This window comes from Alligator sinensis, unplaced genomic scaffold (genome assembly GCF_000455745.1).
Source record: "Alligator sinensis unplaced genomic scaffold, ASM45574v1 scaffold144_4, whole genome shotgun sequence".
Classification (NCBI taxonomy): domain Eukaryota; kingdom Metazoa; phylum Chordata; order Crocodylia; family Alligatoridae; genus Alligator; species Alligator sinensis.
Genome location: NW_005842190.1, coordinates 139935 through 165197, shown reverse-complemented (window position 1 = coordinate 165197; position 25263 = coordinate 139935). Strand labels below are relative to the sequence as shown.

General features: G+C 45.3%; 1 protein-coding gene across 9 annotated transcripts in view; it reads left to right on the top strand.

Moving 5' to 3' along the window:
• VWA3B (von Willebrand factor A domain containing 3B) overlaps positions 1-25263 on the top strand; it is a 127095-nt gene that overhangs the window by 7852 nt on the left and 93980 nt on the right. For all 9 annotated transcript variants that reach the window (XR_003094696.1, XM_025207266.1, XM_025207263.1 and 6 more), the window contains 3 exons: positions 8673-8842; positions 10788-10912; positions 21257-21373. Coding sequence is in view for 8 of the 9 variants with exons in the window: in XM_025207266.1 (XP_025063051.1) it covers positions 8673-8842; positions 10788-10912; positions 21257-21373 (412 nt within the window). In the remaining variant the exon portion in view is untranslated. The remainder of the gene's footprint in view (positions 1-8672; positions 8843-10787; positions 10913-21256; positions 21374-25263) is intronic.

Below are 25263 nucleotides of genomic sequence, written 5' to 3'. Positions count from 1 at the left end.
GAGAAATATCTTGCTCTCCGTTATTCGTATAGATATATTTTTTAGCGTTTCAAAGTGAATGAAAATGCTGTTAATATGAACAGTCTTCAAGAAAAGAAAGCCATTTTTATCTGCAGTTCTTTCTGCAGACTAGAGGCAAAATTATATGTAAAATCCAAAATTATGTGCAATGGGTTTTAATTCATTTTGTCTAGCTCTAGTCTAGGAGATCTATAAATCCTCTTTTGATACCCAGATTTTAGCTTTGACTAAACTAGTTGACCAATTCTCTTAATATGCTAGCATAGGAAGCATACAGGATGCTCTTGAAGTTAATGCTATTTGTTTTTAATAATTCTACATTACATATTTCATTCAAGGAATTCCAAAGGATATAAAGAAATACACCATCCTTTGAGCTATCCACTTCATGCATATAGCATCAAAGAGACGTTGGGCCCAATTCACTGCCAGTGTAAATTTGTGCCTTTTTTCACAGAATCATAGAAAAATAGGGTTGGAAGGGACCTCAGGTGGGCATGTAGCCCACCCCCCTGCTCAAAAGCAGGACCATCCCCAACTAGATCATCCCAGCCAAAGCTTTGTCTAGCTGGGTTTTGAAAACCTCCAAGGATTGTGCACTTCCACCACATCTTTGGGTAACCTGTTCCAGTGTTTTACTACCCTCCCAAACGAGAAACTTCTTCCCAATATTTAACCTAAATTTTCCTTGCTGCAACTTGAGATCATTGCTCCTGGTTCTGTTATCTGCCACCACTGAGAACAGTCTAGCTCTATCCTCTTTTGAACCCCTCTTCAGGTAGTTGCAGACTGCTATTAAATCCCCTCAGTCTTCTTCTTCTCCAAACTAAATAAGCCCAGTTCCCTCAGCCTCTCCTAATAAGTCATGTGCCCCAACCTCCAAACCATTTTTGTTGCCCTCCTCTGGACTCTCTTAAATTTGTCCACATCCTTTCTGTAGTGGGGGCCCCAAAAGAGCAAACAGTGCCCATATTTGCCCTTTGCCAATCATCTGGGACCTCTCCTGATTGCCATGAGTTTTCAAAGATAATGGCTAATGGCGTTGCAATCTCATCTTCCAACTCCCTCAGCACCCTTGGTTGCATCCCATCTGGCCCCATGGATATGTATATGCCCAGCTTTTCTAAATAGTCCCTAACCTGTTCTTTCACCCTTGTTGGCTGCTCCCCTCCCCCCAAACTGTGCTGCCTGGTCCAGTAGTTTGGGAGCTGACCTTGCCTGTAAAGACTGAGGAGAAAAAGGCATTCAACACTTCAGCCTTTTCTGCATCCTCTGTCACAAGGTTGCCTCCCCCATTCAGTAAGGGACCCCCACTTCCTTGATCCTTCTCTTTCTACAAGTATGTTGGCAGCAACCATTCTTGTTACCCTTCACATCCCTTGCTAACTGCAACACCAATTGGGCTTTGCCCTTCCTGACTTCATCCCTGCATGCCTGAGCAATGCTCTTATACTCCTCCATAGTTATTTGTCCAGGTTTCCGCTTCTTTTAAACTTCCTTTTTGTGATTTAGTTTACTGAAGAGTTCCCTGCTAAGCCAAGCTGGTCTTCTGCCATACTTGCTAGTTTTCCTGCACATTGGGATGGTTTGTTCTTGCACTCTCAGTAAGGCTTCTTTAAAGTATAGCCAGCTTTCCTGGATTCCTCTCCCCCTCAAACTGGCTTCCTGGGGGATCCTGCTCATGACTTCCCTGAGCGAGCTGAAATCTGCTTTTCTGAAATCCAGGGTACTTACTCTGCTGCTCTCCATCCTTCTTTTTTCTCCGGATCCTGAACTCAATCAACTCGTGATCACTACTGCCCAAATTGCCATCCACTACTACATTCCCCACCAATTCTTTCCTGTTTGTGAGCAGTAGATCAAGAAGAGCATGGCCCCTAGTTCACAGTTCCAGCATTTGTACCAGGAAGTTGTTCCCAACACTCACCAAAAACTTCCTGGATTGCCTGCACACTGCTGTATTGCCCTCCCAGGGATTGTGATCAGGAAACTTCTACTAGCGGTTTGAAGAAAGCCTCATCCACCACTTCCTCCTGGTTTGGTGGCCTACAGCAGACACCCATTACAACATCACCCTTGTTGCTCTCCCCTTTAACCTTAACCCAGAGACCTTCAACAGGCCTATCTCCAGTTTCATACCAGAGCTCTGAGCAATCATATGGCTCTTTTACTTACAACACAACTCCTTCTCCTCTTCTCCCCTGCCTCTCCTTCCTGAACAGTTTGTACCCATCCATGACAGTGGTCCAGTCCTGCAAGCTATCCCACCAAGTCTCTGTTTTTCCAATTACGTCATAGTTCCGTGACTGTGCAAGGACTTCTAATTCTTCCTGCTTGTTTCCCAGGCACATGCATTTGTGTACAGGCACCTAAGGTAACTAATTGATTGCTCTGATTTCTCAGGAAGTATGAGAACACCTGCCCCTGCTAGCTCTTCCTCCAGGTCTCCTGCTTCCCCACTTACCTTAGGGCTTTGGTCTCCATCCCCTGGCAAACCTAGTTTAAAGCCCTCGTCCCTAGGTTAGAGAGTCTGTCTATGAGGATGCTCTTCCCACTTTTTGTCAGGTAGATCCTTTCTTTTCCCAGTAATCCTTCTCAGCATCCCATGGTTGAAGAAGCCAAAGCCCTGATGGTGACACCACCTGCACAGCCAGGTATTGATCTGCAGGATGCACCCATTTCTGCCCAGGACCTTTCCCTTGACTGGAAGGATCAAGGCGAATACAGCCTGAGCCCCAGACCCCTTCACCCTTGCACTCAGAGCCCTGTAGTCACTTCTGATCCATTCAGGGTCTCCCCTGGCAGTATCGTTGGTGCCCACATGGATGAGCAGCCTGGGGTAGTAGTCAGAGGGCAGGATGAGTCTTGGTAATCAACGTTCCCTCTAAGGAGTAGTGGTCTGTGAACACGCCGCTTTGGTCTGTGAGTGTGCCACTTTGGTCCCGCCTCCCCCTTCTGGTGCGGCGTGGGACACTTACCGAAGTGCTGGAGCCTGGGGGGCTGGAGCCTGGGCCTGGAGCCTGCCTACCCCAAGTGAGGCTCCACTGGGAGCTGGAGGCTGGCACAGGCTCTGCGAAACTGCTCCGCTCCCCCGCCTTGCCTCCGGGGGGGCGGAAGGCCGTGGCAGGGACCTGTTCCCTGGGGCCAGCGGAGCCCGTGCCAGCCCCCGCCCCAGCCTCCATCCCTGCCTTGCCTCACCTTGGGGAGGAGCTGCTTCCTGCCCCAAGTAAGGCTCCTCCAGCTCCGGCGAACTGCTCCAAGGCTCTGCCGGCTCCGGGAAGTGCTACACTCCCTGGCCCTGACCCCACGTGCCTCCTCGCTCCCTTAGGCGATGCGGGGGAGCGGAGCAGTTCCCCAGAGCCGGCGGAGCCCATGCCAGCCCCCAGCTTTGCCTAGGGGAGGAGCTTACCTTTAGTAAGTGTCCCATGCTGCAGCCCAGCTCCATTCCCAGTGGGTGTGGCCTGAAAAAGTTTGTGCACGGCCAAACTTTTTACTCGTGCGTGGCCGCACAATCACGCGCACCTTAGAGGGAACCTTGTCGGTAATCCTTCCGTGACATCTTGGATCTGGGCTCCAGGCAAGCATCAGACTTCAAGATAACAGGTCAGATTGGCAGATGGCTCCCTTTGGCCCCTGCAGTGGGAAATCTTGAACCACGACCACCCATTGCTTCTTCTTGGTAACAGGGGTCTTCATCCTTGCCACCTTGGTAAGACCTGGCCTGTCCTCCTCCATCAATGGAACGTGCTCTTCCTTCTCTGTTGGTATGGCTGCATATCTGTTCTCTAGACAAACTGCTGCAGGTGGAGGTGAGGATTTCTGCTTGCTTCCAGAGGTCACAAGTTTCCATTTTCCACCCTCCTGGGAGTCCATGTCCTCTCTCTTCTCTAATGCTGCCTCTGGCAGTTCTTCTTCCACAGTCCCAAAGGTCTTCTCCAACACTGAATCGATGAACTCCTCCTGGTGGAGGATACTTCAGAGCTTCACCACCTTCTCCTGTAGCTCTTTTGCCTTTTCCCTGAGACATACCACCAGGAGGCACCGCTCACACCGCAGACACCCTCTGACTTGGCTATCACTGGAAGGAACCTGCAAACCACAGTCCCCACAGTGCCAAACCCTGATCTGGGTGGAAGTGTTGATGGTGAGCGGTCCTGCCTGGACAAGCCTCACAGGTACAAACAGAGGCAGCGGCAGTGGCTCTGGCATTGCGATGTCCTCCAGCCATTTCCCTGGGTTTCCTAAGCTGCCTTCTCTCTCTTACTGCCCTTCTTCCAAGTGCACCTTCCCTAGCAAACTCACCTGGAAGCTGGCCTGTTTACTGCTTGTTGGCCCCAAAAGGTTCCTTTTTATCTTGCTTCCTCACACTGAACTGAAAGGCTCTCCTATCAAGTGGGGAGAGGAGAAGCAAACTGACCTGCAAACTGCTTACCCTGTTTGCAGCCCCTGTTCTCTGGCTCCTTGGTCCCTCAGGGAGTCTCCTTTTATATCGTGCTGGGCCTGGATTGGCTCTGCCCCCTCATAAGGCCCAGGCCCAGGCAGCAATAACTCAGCAATCAGTAATCACTCAGCCAGCAATACTCCCAGCATCTCAGAGCACACACCCAAAACACACACAGCCCACCAAACAAACACTCAGCAAACCAAAAGCACAGGTAGCTCTGGATCACTTACCTTCCCTGGGCAGGATCTGGTGCCTGGTGCCTGGCTTCTCTTCCCCTTCCTCCTCTTGCCCCTAGCAAACTGCCTGCAAACTGCTTACCCTATTTGCAGCCCCTGTTCACTCGCTCCTTGGTCATTATTTTGAAGCTCCTTTGAAGCTAAGTTTAGTAGTAAAGTTAGCCCATTGTGTTTAGACTACAGTTATTAATTTCTACTGGGGTGAAATTCAGCACAAGTCTCCACTTAAGTTCTACTTGAGAAATTATTATAAGTCAGGTATAAATGGTGCTTAAACTTCATGCTGGCCTTCTGCACAGCGGTGAATTTCAACCTGGAGGAGTCTTGGCATGTGGAAAATGATATTAAAATTAAACTGGATGACAGTTTCTGCCTCCTTACAAAAATTACTAACTTTTTCAATTTGCAAAATGTCATTATCTTTGGGGGGGAGAAAAAGGGATTCAATTTTGTCTGCCTGCAATACTGTCTGACTGAAAAGAATCCTTCAGCCTTATGATGTGTTGTAGATCTGGGTCCGAATGAAAAAAAATAAAAATCCAACTAACTGCAAGAGACCCTCAGAAATATCCCCTAGTATTATTGTCTAGGGCACTGGTGGATCTAGGATTGGGGGAATCTTATGTTTGCTGGCGGTCAGCATAGAGCAGTGTAATTGCTACATCCATTACCTTCTTAATGAAAATTCATAGTGTACACTGGCAGAATGTACACTCATGTGCAAGCGAAAGTTGCCCACTTGTAGTGCCAGAAAATGACTCAGTCTTGAGGTTTGGTTTCCTTAACAAACTAACCATTCCAGAGCAACATTACAAGAGCTAAGATTTTTCCCTACATTGGCTGTTCCTATGGTTACTTCACTTAGCTGAAACCTTCCCATGCATCGCTGTGCCCTGGGCTTACTTTCCTCAGGTCATCTCTGCCCCAAACCCTAGATCACTGTCACAGGGCTGTCCGCATATCCTTCCATTTGGTAGATTTTTTTCTGAAGTTGCCAATACCTGCCAAACATGGGAGAAAACAGGATGGTTGTAAGACCCCCAGGCCTGGATTAAAAATAGGGTAAAAGATGGCAAACTGTTAGGGTGCAAAAAGATATTGCCTTTGTGTCACCATAAAAATTCTGTTGCCAGGCAAACAGATATCCATGCATCCATGAATTTGTGCCACTGTTTTGCAGCAGATAGCTATTGGTGTTAAGGTAAGAGAATGCAGGCAGCTTGGAGGTGCCTGCACTCTCCAGCTGCCTGGGGCAGGCACTCTCAGGCATCAGGTGCCCAATCCACATGCTTCAGGAATTCCCATTCCCAGGGCACACAGGTTCATGCCCCTGAAGCCCTAGCAGTGCCCACCTGGTTTCTCTCATTTGGGATTCCTTGAGCACATGTCTTTTCCCCACTAGGAGAGGAGTGCCCTGAGATTCTCTGGGCATGCACACCTGTGGATGGAGAAACCCCAGACTTGGAATGTGTCTCTGCAAATGTAGAAACTTCTGCTAGCAGAGGAGTGCCAGGGATTCTGTTTCATCCAGTGAAGTGGATCAGCTGTGCCTGGACACATCCCATTTCTTTTGGTGGTTTGTACCCTTAGGGTGCTTGTACACGTGATGTTTTGACTATGTACACATGATGAATAGTAACGAAAAATTGCCATTTATCTAGCATAATGGTGTCACCATGTACACGTGCATGCTGTTTTTTTATGTCAAAATTTATTTGAGCATGGCAACTTAGACCACCTCTGATGTATTTTATTTTAATCATGGTCAATTGTTCTATGAAGCTTAGTTTTATCATGGCAGATCTGTCATGTGTACATGTCGCATTAGTCTGTCAGCTCATCCAGGATTCAGGGGATTGAGATGAAGACCCATTTATGGAAATACTTCACATACTGGGTCTATGACTGGATTGCATCTGCTTTCCTCTAAGATTGTACTTTACAGCAGTATGTAGTCATAGATAGGCTTCCTTAATGTCAGGTACAAACAGCTTCTCCTTTCTTTTAGTGGGTGTTCCACAGTAACCTACAGTGTATGTGAAAAAAAACTGCTTGTGATTAAAAAGCACTTATTTATCAGTATTTACCAGGCCATAGTGACTGCAGTACTATGGGTATTCTATCTCAAATACTGTGGTGTGGTAGTTGTTGCTAAATGTTGCTCTCTTGAATGAGAACAACTCTCTCACATGTAGACTATAACACTTTACTGTGCAGCTAATTCATCTACTCTGCAATAAAGCACACATGTAGATGCACCCAGCAAGAGTATGGTTTATGTCTGTGTTTGTAGAGAAACTTTGATGTACAGGCAACCCCCTGTTTCACTTACCGTGGTTTCTTTATAACACTCATTTAAAATACCTGCCTGGTTTCTTTTAGTGCTCAGCACATTTTGTTATAGCACTTAGCATGGTGGGTGGGGAGAAGTAGTGGCAGCAGCAGCGGTGTTGGTGTCGTTGTCAAGTGAAGTGGTGAGTGGCAGCTGGCGGGGTGGCAGGAGCCCGGGGTGTGCTCTGGCACTGGGTGCTGGAGCAGGCGGAGAGAAGCAGCGGCAAGAACGGGCAGGCGGGGGGCTTGGCAGTGTAAGCATGGAGCCTGGACTGGTGGGGCCCAGGGCAGGGTGGCAGGAGCCCAGGGTCCGCTCTGGCATGTGGTGCTGGAGCGGCCAGCAGGCGGGGAGGAGTGGTGCTGGTGGCGGCAAGAAGGGGAGGGTGGAAGGCATGAGCCTGGGTCTTGGGCCAGTGCTCAAGGTTGGGGTCAGCAGGAGCGCAGGGCCTGAGGCCAGGGCTGGCAGGAGGGTGGGGTCTGGGCCGGTGCAAGCCAGCACTCAAGGACATGTGTGCAGGGTCCCCTGCCCCAGGCTGCAGAGGGGCCAAGCCTGTGGAGCCCTTCCATCCCTGACCTGCAGCCCTGTAGCCTGTGACCCATTTCGCTCTGGTCATGCACCCACCTGTGAGACGTGGACACCATTCTGAGCTTTCTCCATGCTGGCCAGAGCCCCGCTTCCTTCTCGCCATTAATCCCTGGGTAGGCGTGTCCCCAGCTCAGGCCCTGCAGGTGAGGCAGCTGGGGCTGGTGGCCAGCGGATGCGGGCCAGCAGGGGCAATGCAGAGGCAGAACAGTGAGGCTGGGAGGTGCCAATGCCTTCCCTGGAGGAGCCTGTGCAGTACCTTGCTGGGAGTTGGAAGGCATGGGCCGGCAGGTGGTGTGGAACCAATTATATTTATTTACATTAAACCCTACAGGAAAATGGGTTTTGCTTAATGCTGTTTTGCTTAGTGCTCGGTTTTTCTGGAACCAATTAAGAGCGCTAAGTGGGGGTTGCCTGTACAAATCTGGTAAGCCCATTTGTCTTGGGCAAATGTAAAAATATGACTGACCTGTACATTTGTACAATAAATTAACAGAAAAAGACTTCTTTCCTATAAGAAGATAAAGTCCTAAAACAAAATTCAGAAAATATACTGAAAATAAAAATGAATGTGAGATATGACTTCTTGGTACTCTACTACTGCAGCCAAACTTTTGAACTTCTCTACACCAGTACCAAGATCATTTTGAAAGCAGTGTTTCAGGGTCTTGAGTGCTGATTGCCAACATCTTTTTCTGCATTTATCTTTTTTTCTCTACAACCTTTTCTCCTCCCTTACTCTTTGTGGAGTAAAGGTGGAAGCCCCTTGAGTAATGGGTGGTAGAAGCAGGTCCAGAGATTTTGGGTGTGATTCCTCTCTCATGTAGGCAAATTTTCTATTAGGGAAATTCCACTGACTTCAGTTATAGCACTTCTGATGTACAGAAAGAGAACACAGTTTCTAAAAACCTCAGAGTCCTAACGAGGAATCAGCCCTGTCACATTTTTTCCAGATGTCAGCACAGGACATTATTTGAATACATTTAAAGCAGCTATGCACAAAATGAGTCTCTCTGTTGTTTTTTGTTTGTTAATATGCACAATTTGTCTACCACAGGTTGAAGCAGTTTATTATTTTGCTGTGGGTGAGGTTCCTGAGGATATGAAACATCTACTCCTTCAGAAGTTTTCTGACTGTCCTTTCCCAATCCATCCAGTATCTTTTAATGCCAGGGAAGAAGATACTATTGTTTTCTTGAAGGAGCTGGGCCGCCTGACCTCTGGCAGGTATGGGGGAAGTAACCACAATTGCAGTGGCAATTTCATGACTTTTCAAGCCCCTTCATAGATAGAAAAACATGAATATTCACAACACCTCAGGGATCTAGGTGAGTATCATTTCCATTTCTCTTCTAGAGAAAATGAGACCAAGAGACAAAGTGATTTGCTCAAAGTCACTCAAAGTCAGTTTAACAACTGTGATTAAAACTTGGGTGTTCCTGTCCAAGCTAAACCTCCCTCCACAAATGTGCTCATATCTAAGTTGGTTTCTCATTTATACCTTATGCTGTCTGCCAGCCTGCTTGACAAAAATATATGGAAACAAAATTATGTTATTTAATATTTTGTAGTGATACCTGGGGTTACTAACAAAGTAAGGCCTCTGGGCACCAAGCCAGACCTCATTATACTGAGTACTACCCAGACTTTTAGTAAAAAGGCCCTGCTTGCCCCAGATAGTTCACAGTTAAAGTTGTGACATTATACAACAGGTGGATATGTCAGTCAGATGAATGGGGTAGGGCTTAGGATGAGGAAATAATAAAGCAAACATTTTACTGTCTTGATTATAACTGGTAGCCTTTGTATCCATTATTGAAGCTTGGTTAGCAGTAGTGCTTCAAGCCCTAGGAGAATAGGTGAAAAAAAGTGTTAGAACTGCTTGTAAAGATAACTAATTTAAGGCAGTTCTTGAGAAAGCAAGAAGCAGAAGTATTGTCATCCGAAACAAAAACTACAGCTCTGAATCATGTCCCACAGAGGCTGCTTTGTTGATGCTGCATAGATGCTGCTGGCTGAGAGATGCCACATGAGCAACCTGTCCCCTTGTTGTAGGGACCAACTTCACAGGGAGGAGGGGCAGGGGTAAACTGTCATGTGCTTTGGGGATCATGTTCCCCTCCCACCCCGCAAAAACTGGTGATTGTATCGTATTGCAGCAATGACAATACAGGAGAGGGAGTATTGTGAAGGGGAGAAAGTGTAACCAAAATTTTCTGTACTTTTGACAAGTTGCTGTCTTGTCATTTTTTTCATCCCAAGCCCTTTAGGGCAAAGGATTGTCAGTTCTGTTTTTTTACAGTATATAGTATGATGGGGCTTCATCCATGTTTGGCTCTCCAGCCACTATACTACAAATACATGATGCAAATAACGGAGATTGTAGTAGCCCCTCCTCCGGAATTCCACTCTTTGGAGTCTTTGCAGCATTGTGATAGTGCAACAGGGGACTTAGACAGATCGTTCTATGTGATATGATTTCTCTTGGACCCCAAATAATTTTGAATACATTTAGGGTGGATGCTAATGGTTAGTGGACTAACATTAACACCTTGCAGATAGACAGCTACATATATTTGCTGTGCAGGCAGCAGGGAAGCTGTCTACAAGGTGAAAGGAAGCCTGCAGTTCAGTGTGGGCCCAGCTGCTTTTTGTTTTTAGCAAGGTCTGTTCTCTTCTGTGAGGCTCTGACATGATGTGGCTTGAGCATCTGGTCTCCTCTCTAGGATATTTTTCCTAGAGATGTCTGAGCTCTGTTTGTGTCTCAGTGGTTGAAAAAAACAGGCAGCTGAGGGGCTCTGAGCTTACAGAAGATGATCTGATCAGTGATCAGAAAACTCCAGGGTCATCTTGGACATTTCATTTAATATTGCTGTCCAGGCTGCAATGTTACTTAAAGACCTAACTGGATGCTCCAATGCATCAAAATACATGTCAGGAAATTTGTGCTAATACCCTTGCACTGAGGAATGTTGTGCCTTTTCTAGTGTCCTCCAGTTTCTGGTCTGACATACAGTAGTAACCTTGTGCATAACAGAAATCAATGAGTTCCCAACAGAAGTAACATATTTGATCTGAAGTATACAATGGAGGGAGTTGTGTGTGATGAACAACTGGAAAAACTAGAAACATGTTCACGTTAATTTACCCCCGGGTCAATTTTACCTTACAGATTCCATGCATTTGCCGAGAGAACTGATTATACAGATGTCATCGAACCTGTCATAAAGAGTGAGGAGGATGGAGAAAGTCTAACTAGCTGGAATACAAGAAAATTGAAAGGAAGGGTGCCTCTAGGTAAACTAAAACAAAATGAGAGGATGTTGATGTTTGTAATTAAAGGCTTCGGAATAGCAATGCAACGAAGGAAGTTTTGCCACATGTAAAATCCAAATGGGCATGGGCAGTGCTCCCACATCACCAGTTGGGAGCACACAAATGGAAGCTCGGTGCATGGGAAGGGGAGAATATATGATTATGTGGCTGGAGGGGGAAGAAATGAGGAAGAGAGGGATGGCATAAGGAGTTGAAGGAGGGTGGAGAGAGAGAGTTAAACATTTAAGGTCAGCTGTTTTGAAAGAGGAAGATGTTATGCTGGGTGTGCTGAGGAGGAGCAGTGACAGAAGGGAGAAAGGGTCAGGACAGATGGACTGTGAGGAGAAGATAAAGCTTAAGAGTTGCATGAAAGACTGGCAGAGACAATAGGCCATTTTATATCCTCAGATTTGATACAAGCAGGTATATCCACAGATTTGATATAAACTTTTGTAATCCCTGAAATTGAGTTGCTTATCCAAATTCTGATTTTGACTTATTGGAACAGACTGTAAAGGAGGAAAAAGAAAAGAGAACCCAGGGAATAGAAGTAGCCAAGAGAAATGGGGAAGAAAGCAAAAGAAGGCTAACAGAAGACTTTGAAACAAACAGAAGTAGAAGGGGAAAATATCCTGGTAGACTCATGACACTCCTGGTGGGTGTATAGACCATGGTGGCAGTGTGTCCTAGCTGGGACTCTCTCCAGCATACCCTGCCTGCATGCTTCTGCTCACATGCTCCAAACAAGGGACTGTATCAATTGTGCCAAGGTCACTACCAGCAGCTTTTATCCAAACTTTGATCTCTGGTGTCCTTCAGGGTGACTGCTGGGGACCCTGGAGCAACTTTACCACAGGATTTTCAGGTTTGGAGCATGAGAGTGAGAGTTGGTAGGTGGTTCTTTCTCAGCAACATCCTTTTTAGGGTTGTCTTGGTGTCATGAAATGTATGTATGTTGCTCTATGGGACTCAGATCAGAGGTTTGGCAGGGGACAAAATGAGGATGTTTTTGACATCTTTTGTATGCAAGATATTCAATATAAATAGTGTATTGCAAATGTCATGAAGTACAAGAGCAATAGGGAGAAAAGTAAAATAATTTTCCTATCTCTTCACTTATATGTGTGCACTGCTATAGTACTATATTTGTTCACAGACAACTGATCCTGTCATGTGTACCTTATTTTGAAAATGCTGAATGAAAAAGAAAAGATTTTTTTCAGAGTTATGCCTGCCTAGAGTTGGGTCAGAGTCTGATCTTCATCTGATTTGCCCTCCTTTTCCTATGTAGGCTGTGAAATAGGAGGAGCAGGAGCAGCTAGCAGACAGAAAAATTGCTCTAAGAAATGTTAGCTTGATTAGTGGAACATCAAGACAATTAAAAAGGAAAAATTATTGTTAACATAATTGGAGTGGAGAACAATTAGCCATTAAGTCCAATCGATTCCCTCAGCTTCCTGGATGCTAATGCCACAGCTGCTGCACTTTGGAGCAGAGATCAAAGCAGATGGCTTCTATCCCAGACAGAAAATCAGCTTCCCACACTCCAATTTTGGGGGGCTTATTTTGAGAGAAAAGGTGCATGTTGTGTGTGAGAAAATGTCGTATTTAAAGGCTTCATGATCATTGCTGTGTTTTCAACTTCCATTGACCTTTGGGAGGCAGAGAGACATTATTCTCATTTTACAGATGGGGCATCTGAAGCATACAGTAGATTAAGTAACTTGTTCAAAGTCTCACAGGGATTCTTTGACTGATTCAGGAATGTAACCCTCCTGAGTTCCAGCCCGGGCTGTTATCCAGTAGGAATCTTTCCTTCCTGCTCTTTACTAAGGTAATTAATAAAGTCAATGTAACACAAAAATGAAAATGGAGAGTGGGAAAGTGTCAGACTTTTGTTCCTCATGAAAGGAATCTCCTTCCCTGCGCCCCCTCAGCCTCCCATATAGGGTTTTGAAACTTCCAGCAGATTTAGCTTCTACATTCTTTTTTTCATTTAATTCTAATACAGAACTATATAGTGACTGTTTTCTGCCTGCTACCAGAGCTTCACTACTGGACCTCTTTATGGGGAGGGGCCTGTTTCCCCTTTCCCCAGGCATCTAGTCTGTTTCAATGGCTGGCTCTGAAGCTGCTGCCTGTCTGAAATTACCTCTACACTACTGTTTTGAAAGCTGAATGCTGAGTAGCTTTAATCACCCAAAAGTGCAGTAATCTCCTTGAAATGCATTGTCTGGTATGTCTCATTGCTTCCATGGAATAGAATTTACACATTAAAAAGGAACACAATTAGCCTTGTGCATTTATCGAGCATTATAGCCACGGTTATGACATCATTGGCAACCAATCAAAAATCTCCAGTTGTGTCCAGATTCTAAAATCCTTTCAGAACAGAAAATGCATTGGAGACATTCCTTTTTTCTTCCATGCCTGATGACTCTAGTTTCAGAATGCCTCTTTGAAGGCTGCAGAAGGCAATAATAATAAAAATGCTGATGACTAACTAATGCATTTAAAATGGTTTCTTGGTTATGTGGAATAAACTATAAAAATAAATAAATGGAAACTAAACTAGAAATTTACTCTTCTGTATCTGGTGTTTCATGTAAATTAAAGAGAGATATGACTGTTTTGATTCTGTCTCTGTATCACAAATGCAACAGCTGTAAGCTCAAACTTTTCATTAGCTTTATGGATGGAAGGAGGCTGTTTTAGAGACAAACACATCTGATAGTGTTCTAGGTACAAAAGGTGTGTTATCATTTGGCAAGTACAAGATTTATTCATTTTCATTTCTGTCCTGTTGAAATGAATGGGAAGTGGGCTACTTAAGAATGATGAGCTTAGTTCAGCATCCTAAATCTCTGCTGCTTTGCATTTTGTGTAGTCATTTAGAAAGCAGGGCCAAGGCACTACTAAATCTGAATGGTTTTGTTTTACATTTGCTTTGAACAGATACTAATGACTAGAAAAAAGATAAGGCAGTCAGGACTCTGGTGTTTTGTGGGTGCAACTTGACTTAAAACAGTGGAAATGCTCTCACTTAATGCAAAGTTCTGATTTGGCTCACTGTGGTGATACTTGCTTATCTTTCCAGTATTGATTTTCCTGCTACCCCTCTTGCCTTCATTCTGTAATAATACAGTACAGCTTTACTTTGAATGACAAATCATCTGCAAAAGTTACAGAATGCAGTAATATGATTATGGAGTTAGAAATCACAGAGGGAAGAAAGAATATACATATATAGGCAAAGGAGATGACATTTAAGATGGAACTTGATGACAGTGAAGGCTCACGAAATGAAGAACTGACAAAAGCTGCAGATGAGAAGGTTGTTTCAGCCCACACTGAGGGAAGGGAAACATGGGGAAGCAACATTATCTGAGTAGAGCTCCAAAGGAAAAAAGGACACACAGTTGTTTTTTTTTTAAATGAAGGGAGTTTTGAACTGATTCTTGCAGTGAACAGAGGTACATCGTTGACTGAAACTGGGTTGAGGGTAAATCTTTGCACTGTTTTCTCTGCATGCTAGATAGAGCCTGGTGTGTTGGGACTTACGGAGGTTGTAGAGAAGTGTCATCTCTATGAATTCTTTAACTCACTCTCTGAAATCATAGATGAACACTTGATTGATGTGAAGAATTTGAAGGTGTGTATCCTTCTATGTACACAGACACATACAGACCTATTGAATAAGTATGTTCCAAGCTGCACTTGATGATGATGCTTTTGTCTTGCTTGCAAATAATGACAAATACACTAAAATTCTACTTAACTGTCTGTATTTATCTTGTGATTACATGCATAGAATATCAGGATTATAATAGGCCAAAGAGAAAGCACAAAAGCATCAATCTTAGCTTGGGCTTCTCTGAGAAACTGAGGTAAATTCACTTTACTTAGGGCATCTGCACAGAATTGAGGTGGGTGGAATCCATAACCCACCCCCAGAATACCAGCTCACCTTCAGAGCTGCAGCAGAGGCTGTTATGAGTAATAGCACAGGCTGTTATCCCTTCTTTCTATCTAGAGAGGATTTTTTTACTAATGGATCTACATAGACTTGTCTTACTCTCCTAACCTTGACCTGCCACTGCCTATGAACCCTGCTAGAAGTCAGATTTAGCCTCTTGGCAAGAATAAATTTCCCTGCTGTCTAACTTACCAGGTATGTGAGCTGCCTTGTGGACCTGGTTAAGCTCTTCCATGTGCTGACTTAGACATCAACACTTTAGAGACTACTGCTATGTTCTGCTGCCACACAGAGGCTGAGGCAGAGATCAGCAATGAGAAAGTTAATGCCTCTGTTGCTTTGCATGGAAATTAAGTTAGAGCAACTTAAAACATATCTCCTCTTTTCCTTGCTTTTTGCAAGTAGAGCCTGATTTAAGTCAGGGGATGACAAAAATAATGAGCTATCCTCTTTTCTACAACTTAATTTAGTTTCTTTCTTGTTCTGTGATTTCTTTGACTTTTAAAAATGCTGCTTCATTTTTTAAAGCTGGGGTGGCTGTGAGTGAATTGTTACTTTTTTTTGGACATGCGGTCCGGTACATTGAAGTGACTTTGGGAACAGCCTGCAGGTGGGTTTGGCATTTGGAGGTAGGAATAGAGCAGATTTTGTTATGAGTACTAAGATTAATGGGGAGGTGACTGGTGGTGGGGGTTATGGGGCTGTGTGTGTGTGTTCAGATTGCCCACTGAAAAGTCAGCATAAAATGTGACCAGGTTATAATGCTGCACTTGCAGTTTTCCTCCATTGTTTTTCAGCTCCTTCCCCCCTTGGCAGTGCAGAAACTGAGTATTCCCTTACCCTCTTTTCCTTTGTTGGCAGGGCTCTTTATGCTGTTCTCCTCATTCCAGATCCCCTATATTTGCCCTTCATGACAAGCACTTTGTGTGACCCCCCACTCTCCCTTCCCTACTCACCTTTCCATAGTGAGGGCCTTGCATGTACCTGCATTCTCTTCTTTTGTGTTATGTTCTGTATTCCTCCCACCTCCTCACACCCAATCCCAGAGGTGGATTAAGGTGTACTGGGGCCCTGGGCAAACAAAATTGGAGGCCCCCTCCCCACACAGGAGCTGGTTTGGGAGGGGGTAGGGCTTCTGGTGCTGGCAGGGGAGGCTGGGTGGACCCTGCCAGGTGAGGGGTGGGGGGCACATACCTGCCTCTTCTCCCTGCTCCCCCCCACTATGGCCAAATATACACACACACAGGCATGCGCACAGACAGGTGCGCAGTCTACTCTCATTCACTCTCTGCACATGGACACACAGACACAAACACTCTCTCTGCCATGAACACAGACACACATGCACTCATGTTCACACATACACACACACACATGCAGATGCGCACACGCACAGATGTGCACACGCACACACTGACATGCACACACAGAAACAGATGCATACAGATGCACATACACACACAGACACACAGATGAACACACAGATGCAGATGCACACACAGACACCCAGATGCATGCACACAGATGCATGCAGAAATGCACAGATGCGCACACACACATGGAGATGCACACACAGATGCGCATGCGCAGTCATGTGCATGTGCGCACACAGACACTTGCACACAGATGCACGCACTTGCAGACATACGCACACACATGCAGATGCATGTGTACGCAGACAAACAGACATGCGCACACACACAGAGATGCATGCACACACACACATGCACGTGCCTGTGTGCGCACACAGACACACACACAGACACACACACAGATGCACGCAAACCCAGCCACACACGTTCCCCTTACAGGACTTCCCCCCGTACTCTTGATTACTCTGAGGCAGCCCCCTCCACTCCCCGCCTCATGAGCCACCTGCGGCTCAGTCTTGCTCCCGCCCGGCCCCTGTTGCACTGACTGGCGTGAGCTGCTGCCTGGCTGTGTCCCTGTGGCTGCACACATGCATCGGGCCGGGCCAGCTCAGGCCAGGAGCGTGTGCCCACCTCTGCAGGCAGGTGGTGGCGCTGGGAGGGGTGGCTATGGGGGCTAATGTGAATTTTGGCAGGCTATGGCCCCCACACCCAGCACCACCACCTGCCTGTGATTTTAAACTTGGTGCCATTTTTGTCTCTCTGCTGGGAGACAAAAATGTGCCAAGTTTAAAACCACAGCTTTTGTTTCACTGCTGATGAGGATCCCGGGGCCCCGAATTGGTAGGGGCCCCTGGGCTCATGCCCAGCTGGCCCCGTCCATTAATCCGCCTATGCCCAATCCTGAAGCGAAGGGTTCTCTGTGGCCCTCGTTCTGCTCTCCTTCCCACCTAGTGTGCCTCAGCACCCTTCCTCCAGTCATTGGCTCGTCTCTCCCATCATGCTATAATATCCAAGTTCCCCTCATCAGGGCTTCTCTGTGGTCCCTATTTTCCTGCTACCTATATATATGAAATCCCAGATTTTCCCTTATGCCAGAAACTATGTGAACTCTAATTTTTTTTTAACTGTCAAATAAATCAGGTCATTTTCAACATGCCATCAAATGGTTGTTTGAGTATAGACAGCTGCATAGCTACTTGCCTCTGTGGCTGTACCAAATAGGCGATAGGATGTTGTCCTCTGTTCCTTTCTCCTTCCAGTTTTCTGTTTCCCACCCGCCAAATCAGTAGGGGTCTAGCTGATGCTTCCCTGCTGTTTTGGAATTGGTATGATGTGATGTTTGAAAGTTGTGCAACAGACAGGCAAGCACAGCAATGCTGTCAAGTTGAATGAAAAGCCTTTACAAGTTTAGCCAAGAAAACTGCACTGTTATTTTTGAAACAATACTCACCTGTGACCTTTAGAATAGAAATTAGAATCCATTTCCCCCCTTTAACATTTGATCTTAGCAGAACAGTATTAAATGAAAGCTAAGTAAGAAATAAAAAATAATTGTGTAAACCAAGGCTGTCAAAAGATACAGCTGTTTTATCTAGCCTACTCAGCTCCTGGATGGGCCTGGCATTTGGGAGCAGGGTGGAGTGTGGGCAGATCCTTCTCCTGCAATCCAGAGTATGAGCACCTGTTGGGGACGTGTTTTGGTGGTTGGATGGAGGGCGGGTGGTCAGCAAAGGCCATGTTAACCCTTGTGCCCGTGCTGCTCACACTGCCACTGGAGGTGGGTTTGGATCTGGTGCATGAGACTCCTAGAAGTCTGGATCCATCCCAAGGCACTAGGGGAGCATAAAGGAAATAAGAGTCTTGTTTTTCCATGGCGGGACTCCAGCTCTAGATGACACTGGTATTTAACTGAAATCAGACCTGATGATCTTGTAAGGTCCCTTCCAGCCCCTAACATCTACAAATCCCTAACATCTATAAAACAACCACAGTGAATCAGAAAAGAACTAGATTTCAGTTAAACTTTCTCTTTCTTACTGCTAGGAGAGAGTAAATGTGAAAGTGTAATTCCCTCGGGTGGCATGTACTTGTTTCTAGTATAACCACATGGCAGGCTTTGGACAGCCCGGAGAAAGGTCTCGTTTTGAAACGGAACTCCTTGAGTCATTGCACAGAGACAGTTGAACTGACAAGCATTTATGCTGCAGTTGGTCAGTCCTTGATTCCTCCTCCATCCCCCACAAATTGCTTCCCGGAGCCAGGCCCGCTGCTGATAATAAAAATGAGCACCAGCAGAAGAACTGTTGAAGGCTATTAATATTTTGGGGAAATTGGATGTTGAGATGTGGTCTGGGAGAATCAGTCATACAGGTGGGGGCAAAAAGAGGAAGAATGATGAAGAGAACAAAGTGATTTGAAATTGTTGGGAAACCACTCCTTTAGAGGCTATTGATATTATTATGTTTTGTCCGCATGTGATGTGGAAGGGTAGGGGTTTCCTCAGTTCCTAGAGGAGCAGTTTTTCTCTCCCAGGGCTCCTTAGAGGGAGAAAAATGAATGTTGACGTGAGAGTGCATCTGAGAATTTGGTGGGCAGGGCAGGAGAAAACTTGGAGAGACTGGTGGGTTAGGACCTACTGGTCTTGGTCCAAGAAACTGGTTGTTGCTGGGGTGAAAAACATTCTGATTTACTTAACTGTAGCAATAGGCCTTTGCTGACAAGTATCTTTGTCACCAGATACATTTTACCATCCAACATGTATGCTGTGTATGCCATTTTACTTCACAATGGACTATCCAAAAGGAGAGAAGTGACAATGTAAATATTGTATTATATAAAGTTTAGTCCATGCAGCATATTGAAGGAATTATGAATGTGTCCACGTGCGGAACGTTTGAAGATTCATTATGTGAAATCGGGCAGAACCAAAGTAAAACTATAAAGCCAGCAGGAAATGTTAAAAATGGGTAATTAAGAAAAAAAAAGCTTTGATCTTTCAATTTATTCAAGTAAGATTTAAAACCTGCACAAAATTAACTCTGGATTCCTTTAGTAAAATTCCGTCGTACAGGAAGGAATTTTTTTTTTGCCCTTCATAAAGCAATTGAAAAAGTCTCAACTTAAGCTGCGTTCTTCAGCAAAACCTTAAATATGGAGCCATGTCCAGTGCCTCCATGTCCAGTGCCTCCATAAATATAAATTATTATATTTGTGACTTTATTTCTGTGCTGTTACAACAGATGCACATTTGATAGCCTGTTACTTGTAGTTGATTGTGAATTTCTAGCTCATTATTTTCTTGTGGAAGTCTGCCAGAATTTAGCCAATTATCATATTTTAAGTGTATATGTGTTTGTTAACCAAAAAGAAAAAAAGTATCTTTCTAGTCAGCCTAAGATTCTTATGGGTTTTGTATAGAATATTTATTTTTATTGAATATTTAAGGTTATAATGGCAGAATTTTCATTTTATTCTTCTTTTTAAATTCTGTGCTGTGGAATCTTTTGTTTCACTTGAACTTTTTTCTAATTTAGAGGATGTCAATTTTCATTTTAACTTGTATCGGCTAAAGGAGATTTCTCGAAGTACAGGAGGGTCCCAGGAGATGGCAGTGTGCAGTAGCACATTATACACAGATTGCATGGAAATTAACTGCATTCTGCATTTCACATTTAACGTGGAGTCCCTGTATTTGCAAACTATATATGCATTTTTCATTTAAGGAAATTTTAAGTTGCTTATTGAAAACACACAATTATTTGGTGTTGGCTAACTGACTTGCTTGCTTTAGTTGAGATGGGCTTGCATATCTTATAAATGGCATATTATGTATTTGCTTGGGACTGAACTAATGGATATTAAGTATGGTTTTACTAATTCAGTGTTTAATGTGTACTGTTCCATTAGGCTACCTATCTGCTTTTCCAGAAAGGAGTACTTGGGATTTAGTCCTTTATATTTTTCACTGTTACAGTATGTCATTCTCCCATCTGATCCATATTCCAATATTAAGTCCTGAGACCACTCTTATTCTATGTAATTAATTCACAGTGGTATACAAACTCGAAACAGAAGTATATGCTGTCTTTCCCCCCTTGTTTTAACTTGTGGCTTTGCATAATTTAATTATACTAAATATACATGTTGAGATTTTACTCTATGGTCTAAGTAGTACTTGAATTTTTAAACTCATCATAAATAAACTTCAGCTTTGGGTTCTCCACTGAATTAACTTATTTCATTGACACTGGTGGGACTAGATAGGACTACAGTAAAGATTGTGTTGAGCTTGAGCAGGGTTTCAAATCACTTTGTTAGGATGAAGACAATTTTGTGTTGTGCTGACATGGCATCACCTACCCTTCGAGGGCAGATTTAATTTTTGATAAAGGTACAAGTACATCTTTGCACTACTGGTAAGAATTTAAAGGAGTTGAAACTATCTGCTTGTTAAATCTCATGGCTGGATCTAATGTTCTGACCATCACTTATCTTATAAATATCTTTCTCATAGGAAGGCTGATTCAAACATATGCAATAACACGCAGTTTCAATCCAGCCCAGAACAAAAAAGGGTTGGATTGTACCCCTTTTTGCATGAAACTAATCTAGCATTCTCTTGTGGACTTTCCCTGCAGTTGTTCAATAATGTGAAGGAAAATATGCCAAACACCACAAGTTAAGCACTGCTAAATCAAGCTGAACAAATTATTGGAAATTCTCCCCGTGGAGGAGAGAATCTATATGTATCTTTGTGCCAACTTTTGGTCCCCAAGCTTCTTCACTCTCTAACATTGTGGCTAAAGTGGAGCTTTGTTACTGGGGCTCCTCTTTTGGTGGATTTTTTGTTTAAAGGGGAAAGTTTATAATTACAAAAGGGACAGGGTAATGAAATAGTACCAAGGGGGTTCAGCTAACATAAACCTGAAGGCAGGTTTTGTCTCAAAGCATCATGTGTGCACGTTTTTCCTTTCATAGTTGCTGGTGTCAGAGAAGATGTCTTTCTGGTCTGGAAGGAATTGAAAGAGGCCAGGAGTACACTGAGGCAAGTTCAGAGTATTTTAACAGTGTCTGACCAGCCTATTTCTGGAGAAGGTATTATTTATATTTTTCTAGATGGATACTGCTGTGCTTATTATTAATGGACTTCATTTCAGGATGCTGTGAATAGTTGTTAGTTTAGGGATATTTTTCTTTGTTCTGCGAAAATAGTAAGATCAGTTCCAGAGTGATGATTGTCTTATAATATTTGACTCTCATTTTGTAAGAAGCAAGAATTACATTGTGACTAATACAATTTAATTTTAAATCCTCATTTCTTTGGATGTACTTGAACTATACTAAATTAGCCTTTCTAAAAAACGAGTATCTTCCCTTTGGGGTTGCCTTTTGACAGTGGCCAAGGTGAGGACGGAAGGTCTTTCATTTCCCTTGCCTTTTGTTTATTAGGGTTCCTGGAGGTTGGTGCTGTGTTGGTTTGGGTGAGGTGGAGGAGTCAGGTATGTTTTTCGGGGAGGGAAGTGACAGCTGTATCTTCTGCACAGGAGAGAGGGTGTGGGCTTGGAGGGGATGTTGGGGAAGGATGGGGAAATCTCTCTTGGGGGTGAGGCAGGGTGGTAGGAATTGGTAGCTGGGCAGTGGGGGATAAATGGGAAACGGTTTCTATATCTGGATGTGACTGTGGATTGGGAGGTATGGTTGGGATTGGTGGGAGGGTTTATTTATGCAGGCATTTGGGCAGGGAGGCAGTGGTTGGGGGAAGGGTAAAGTTGGAGTTGGTATTCATAGAATCATAGAAAATTAGGTTTGGAAGGGGCCTCAGGAGTTTACCTAGTCCAGTGGTTCTTAACCTTTTTCACACTGAGACTCATTAGCATAATTATCAGCTTGCCGTGACCCGCAACACCCTAGACCTGACCCACACAGTCTCTCTCTCTCCCTCTTCCCTTCCTCTGGCTGCTGCATCTGGCCCCCTCCCTCCCTTCCTCTCTGGCTCCTGGGGCTGCTCTTACAATGCATGCTCACCAGGTCCCTGACTGCCTGCTGGCTCCATGCAGGCTGCCAGCCTTGCAGCCTGCAAGGGGAAACCATGCAATTCCCTTGGACCTCCCTGTGACCCTTTACAATATTCTTGCAACCCACTTTTGGGTCATGACCCATGGGTTGAGAAACGCTGATCTAGGCCAACCACCTGCTCAAAGCAGGACCAGCCCCAACTATCATGTCCCAGCCAAGGCTTTGTCTATGGAATAAAAAATCACAGTGTTGGCTGGGGAATCTTAACTTTGGGTTGCTTGTTTATGGGAAGCCACTCTGAGGCTTTAGGATGGGAGGATATAAACAAAAAGTAAATAAGCAATACTATTTATTACTATAGGCAAAATTGGAAGTGATAGCTATAGTTAAGGTTACCTAAAGCTTCCCCTGCAAGTTCTTATTTACAGTTGCTTGTAATTCTGTTAAAGATGAATTGCCAATACTGAAATCTGCCATGAATACTGACATTTATTTTCTGCCTTTGGATAATGTCTGTGAAAATGTTTCAAAGGTTTAAAAAATAAATAGTTTCCTAAGCTGTTTCTCTGAACATCTGTAGCACCTCAGTATTGAAGAAAGGGCTTAAAACTTGATGGGGAATAGCTATGCAATTCAGCTGCACTCTGAAAATTCATCTACATTTAACCAAATTATAAATCCCCGAAAGCTGACATTTGTACATGCTTAAGCCTTATCTTCACTGCACAGAGTTAAATCAAGGAAAATTATGAGTGTTGTCCCTAACTTGATTTGTGTACACATGATAAGGCTCAGATCCCAAAAAGTATGTAGACATTCCAGGGCTGACTATTGCAACACCCAGGGCGCATCCCGGTGAGCACACACATGTGGTATTAGACATCACAGACCTGTCTGTGGCATCACACACTGCACAAGCAGGCATTGCCCAAGCTGCTAATTTGTAGCAAGAGATCCCTCTGTCAAAAAAACCCACAGTGGAAAAAAGCAGGGCAGCGAATGTGGCAGCAAGATGCACCACCTGAAACCAGAGCCTGGCTGGCTAGAGCCATGCTCTGGCTGGTGGCCAGGCTCCCTGCTGCTGGATTGCCTCTGCTGGAGCCCTGGAAGGCCCCCAGGACCCCAGGTAAGGCTGCTGGAACCAGTTCAGGTGCTGGCCCCAGCCTCCTCTACCTCACCCGGAGGAGCTTGCCACATGCCAGAGCACACGTGCACAGGTGTTCCTTAGGGGCAAGTAGCACTGGCACATATTGTGCCACTGTTGTTTATCCCCAGGGAAATGCACATGCCTGCATGTCTGGATCTGGCCCCAGATTCCAAGCTCCCTGTACAGTGCAGGAGAGTCTGGCATCTCAGGATGGCATCCAAAACAGGCAGCTGGCTGAGCAGGAAGCTGGCTGGAGGAAGAAACCCTGAGGGCAGGGCTGTGTCTTGAATCCTGCTCCTTTTCTATGCTCAGGTGCTGCCAAAAGGTGCCTCCTTTCAGTTGGAATTCACAGGCCAGAATCCTTCCCTCAAAGTAGGCACCTATGACTTAAAAAAACAACACAAACCTGACACGAGGGCAACTTGCTGGTAACTCAAGAGTCTCTGCTCCCAAGTATAGGGGCTGGAGAGTTTTCCAGCAAAAATACCTAAAATAATTGTTTGCCATGATAAAACACAATTTCCCAGTCCTGTTCTGAGAAACACCAACGCTGTTTTAGCAAAACAGCCCTCCTCAAAAACTCAGTTTTAGGCAGAATTGTAGCCTGGAAAATTTCAGACCAAATGGTTTGATTTTGGCAAAGTTACAAGCAACTGACAAGGACTGGGGACATAAACTGGTATAAGTGATAGGAAACTGGTTCAGACCTGTAACAACAGGGCTAAGTACAGAGGTTCAAAAAACCTGAGGTGGAATCAGTTTGATCTTTGCAGGTTTTTATAAGCTGGGTAGCTTGAACCAATAACAGACTGAACTGACATTCAGTTTTTGGGGTGGCCAAGACAGGCAGAAACCTGCACTGGCCCAGGCCAGGAGGTGGGGGTTGCACGACCCCTCATGCCCAGCTCCCTAAGGCTGCTAAACCCAGCCCAGTAGCATCCCAGGCCTGATTGGCTGATGGATATATGCCACCCCCTCTCTCCCCTAATGTCAGCTGTAGAGAGGAGAGAGCCGGCAGAAAATCTCTTCTCAGCCCCTGCCTCTGAGAGGGGAGTGGAGGGGCAGAATGCCTCACCTGGCCCTGGTCCCCTAATTGGTCCCCTAGCTATGCCTGGCATGGGAAGAGCCTCCACTGGGGGGGGGGGTTTCACCCCTCCCCACTGCAGCCTGGCTAGCAGGGCTTCAGGATTGGCTCAGCCCTGTCCCCTCCCCAGCCCTATGCCTGTGAGAGGGGGTGGAGGGAATGCACACACCTGGCCAGGTACTGCCCTTCCCGAGGAGGGTCTGCCCATAAACCACTTCCAAAATGGCTGAAACTGGTTTAAGTTAAACCTGGATGGAGGTAGTATCAGACTTAACTGATTTAGGTTAAATCAGTTTATTGAACTTCTGTCCCAGCTCCCCTCTGGATTCAAGTTAACTCACAGTTCCCCTGCATTCCAGGATGCTTTGAATCTCTTCTGCAAACTCCCCCTCACTGGGTGGGCAGGCTAGTCTTGGCCAAAGCTCTCTGCTCCAGCCCAGCAGGGAGCTGTGTTCTAGCAGTGGTGATGCTTAGGGGGTGCATGTGCACACCCTGAGAGTACCAGTGCATCCCCTGTCAGGCTGCGCTCCCTGTGTAGCCAGCAGGCAGGGGGGCAGGCAGGAGCACCAGTGCCCCCCCGCTAGTGCTTGCCGGGGTGCGGGGCTTCCAGCAAAAGTGGCCGTATTACTTCTTGGTGAGTGAGATCAGCCGCGGGGGACCCTCCCCAGTTAGCGTGATTGGCTGCCAGGGGGACCCCCCCCCCCCCCCCGGCTCAGGGGGGCGGGGGGGGGGGGGGAC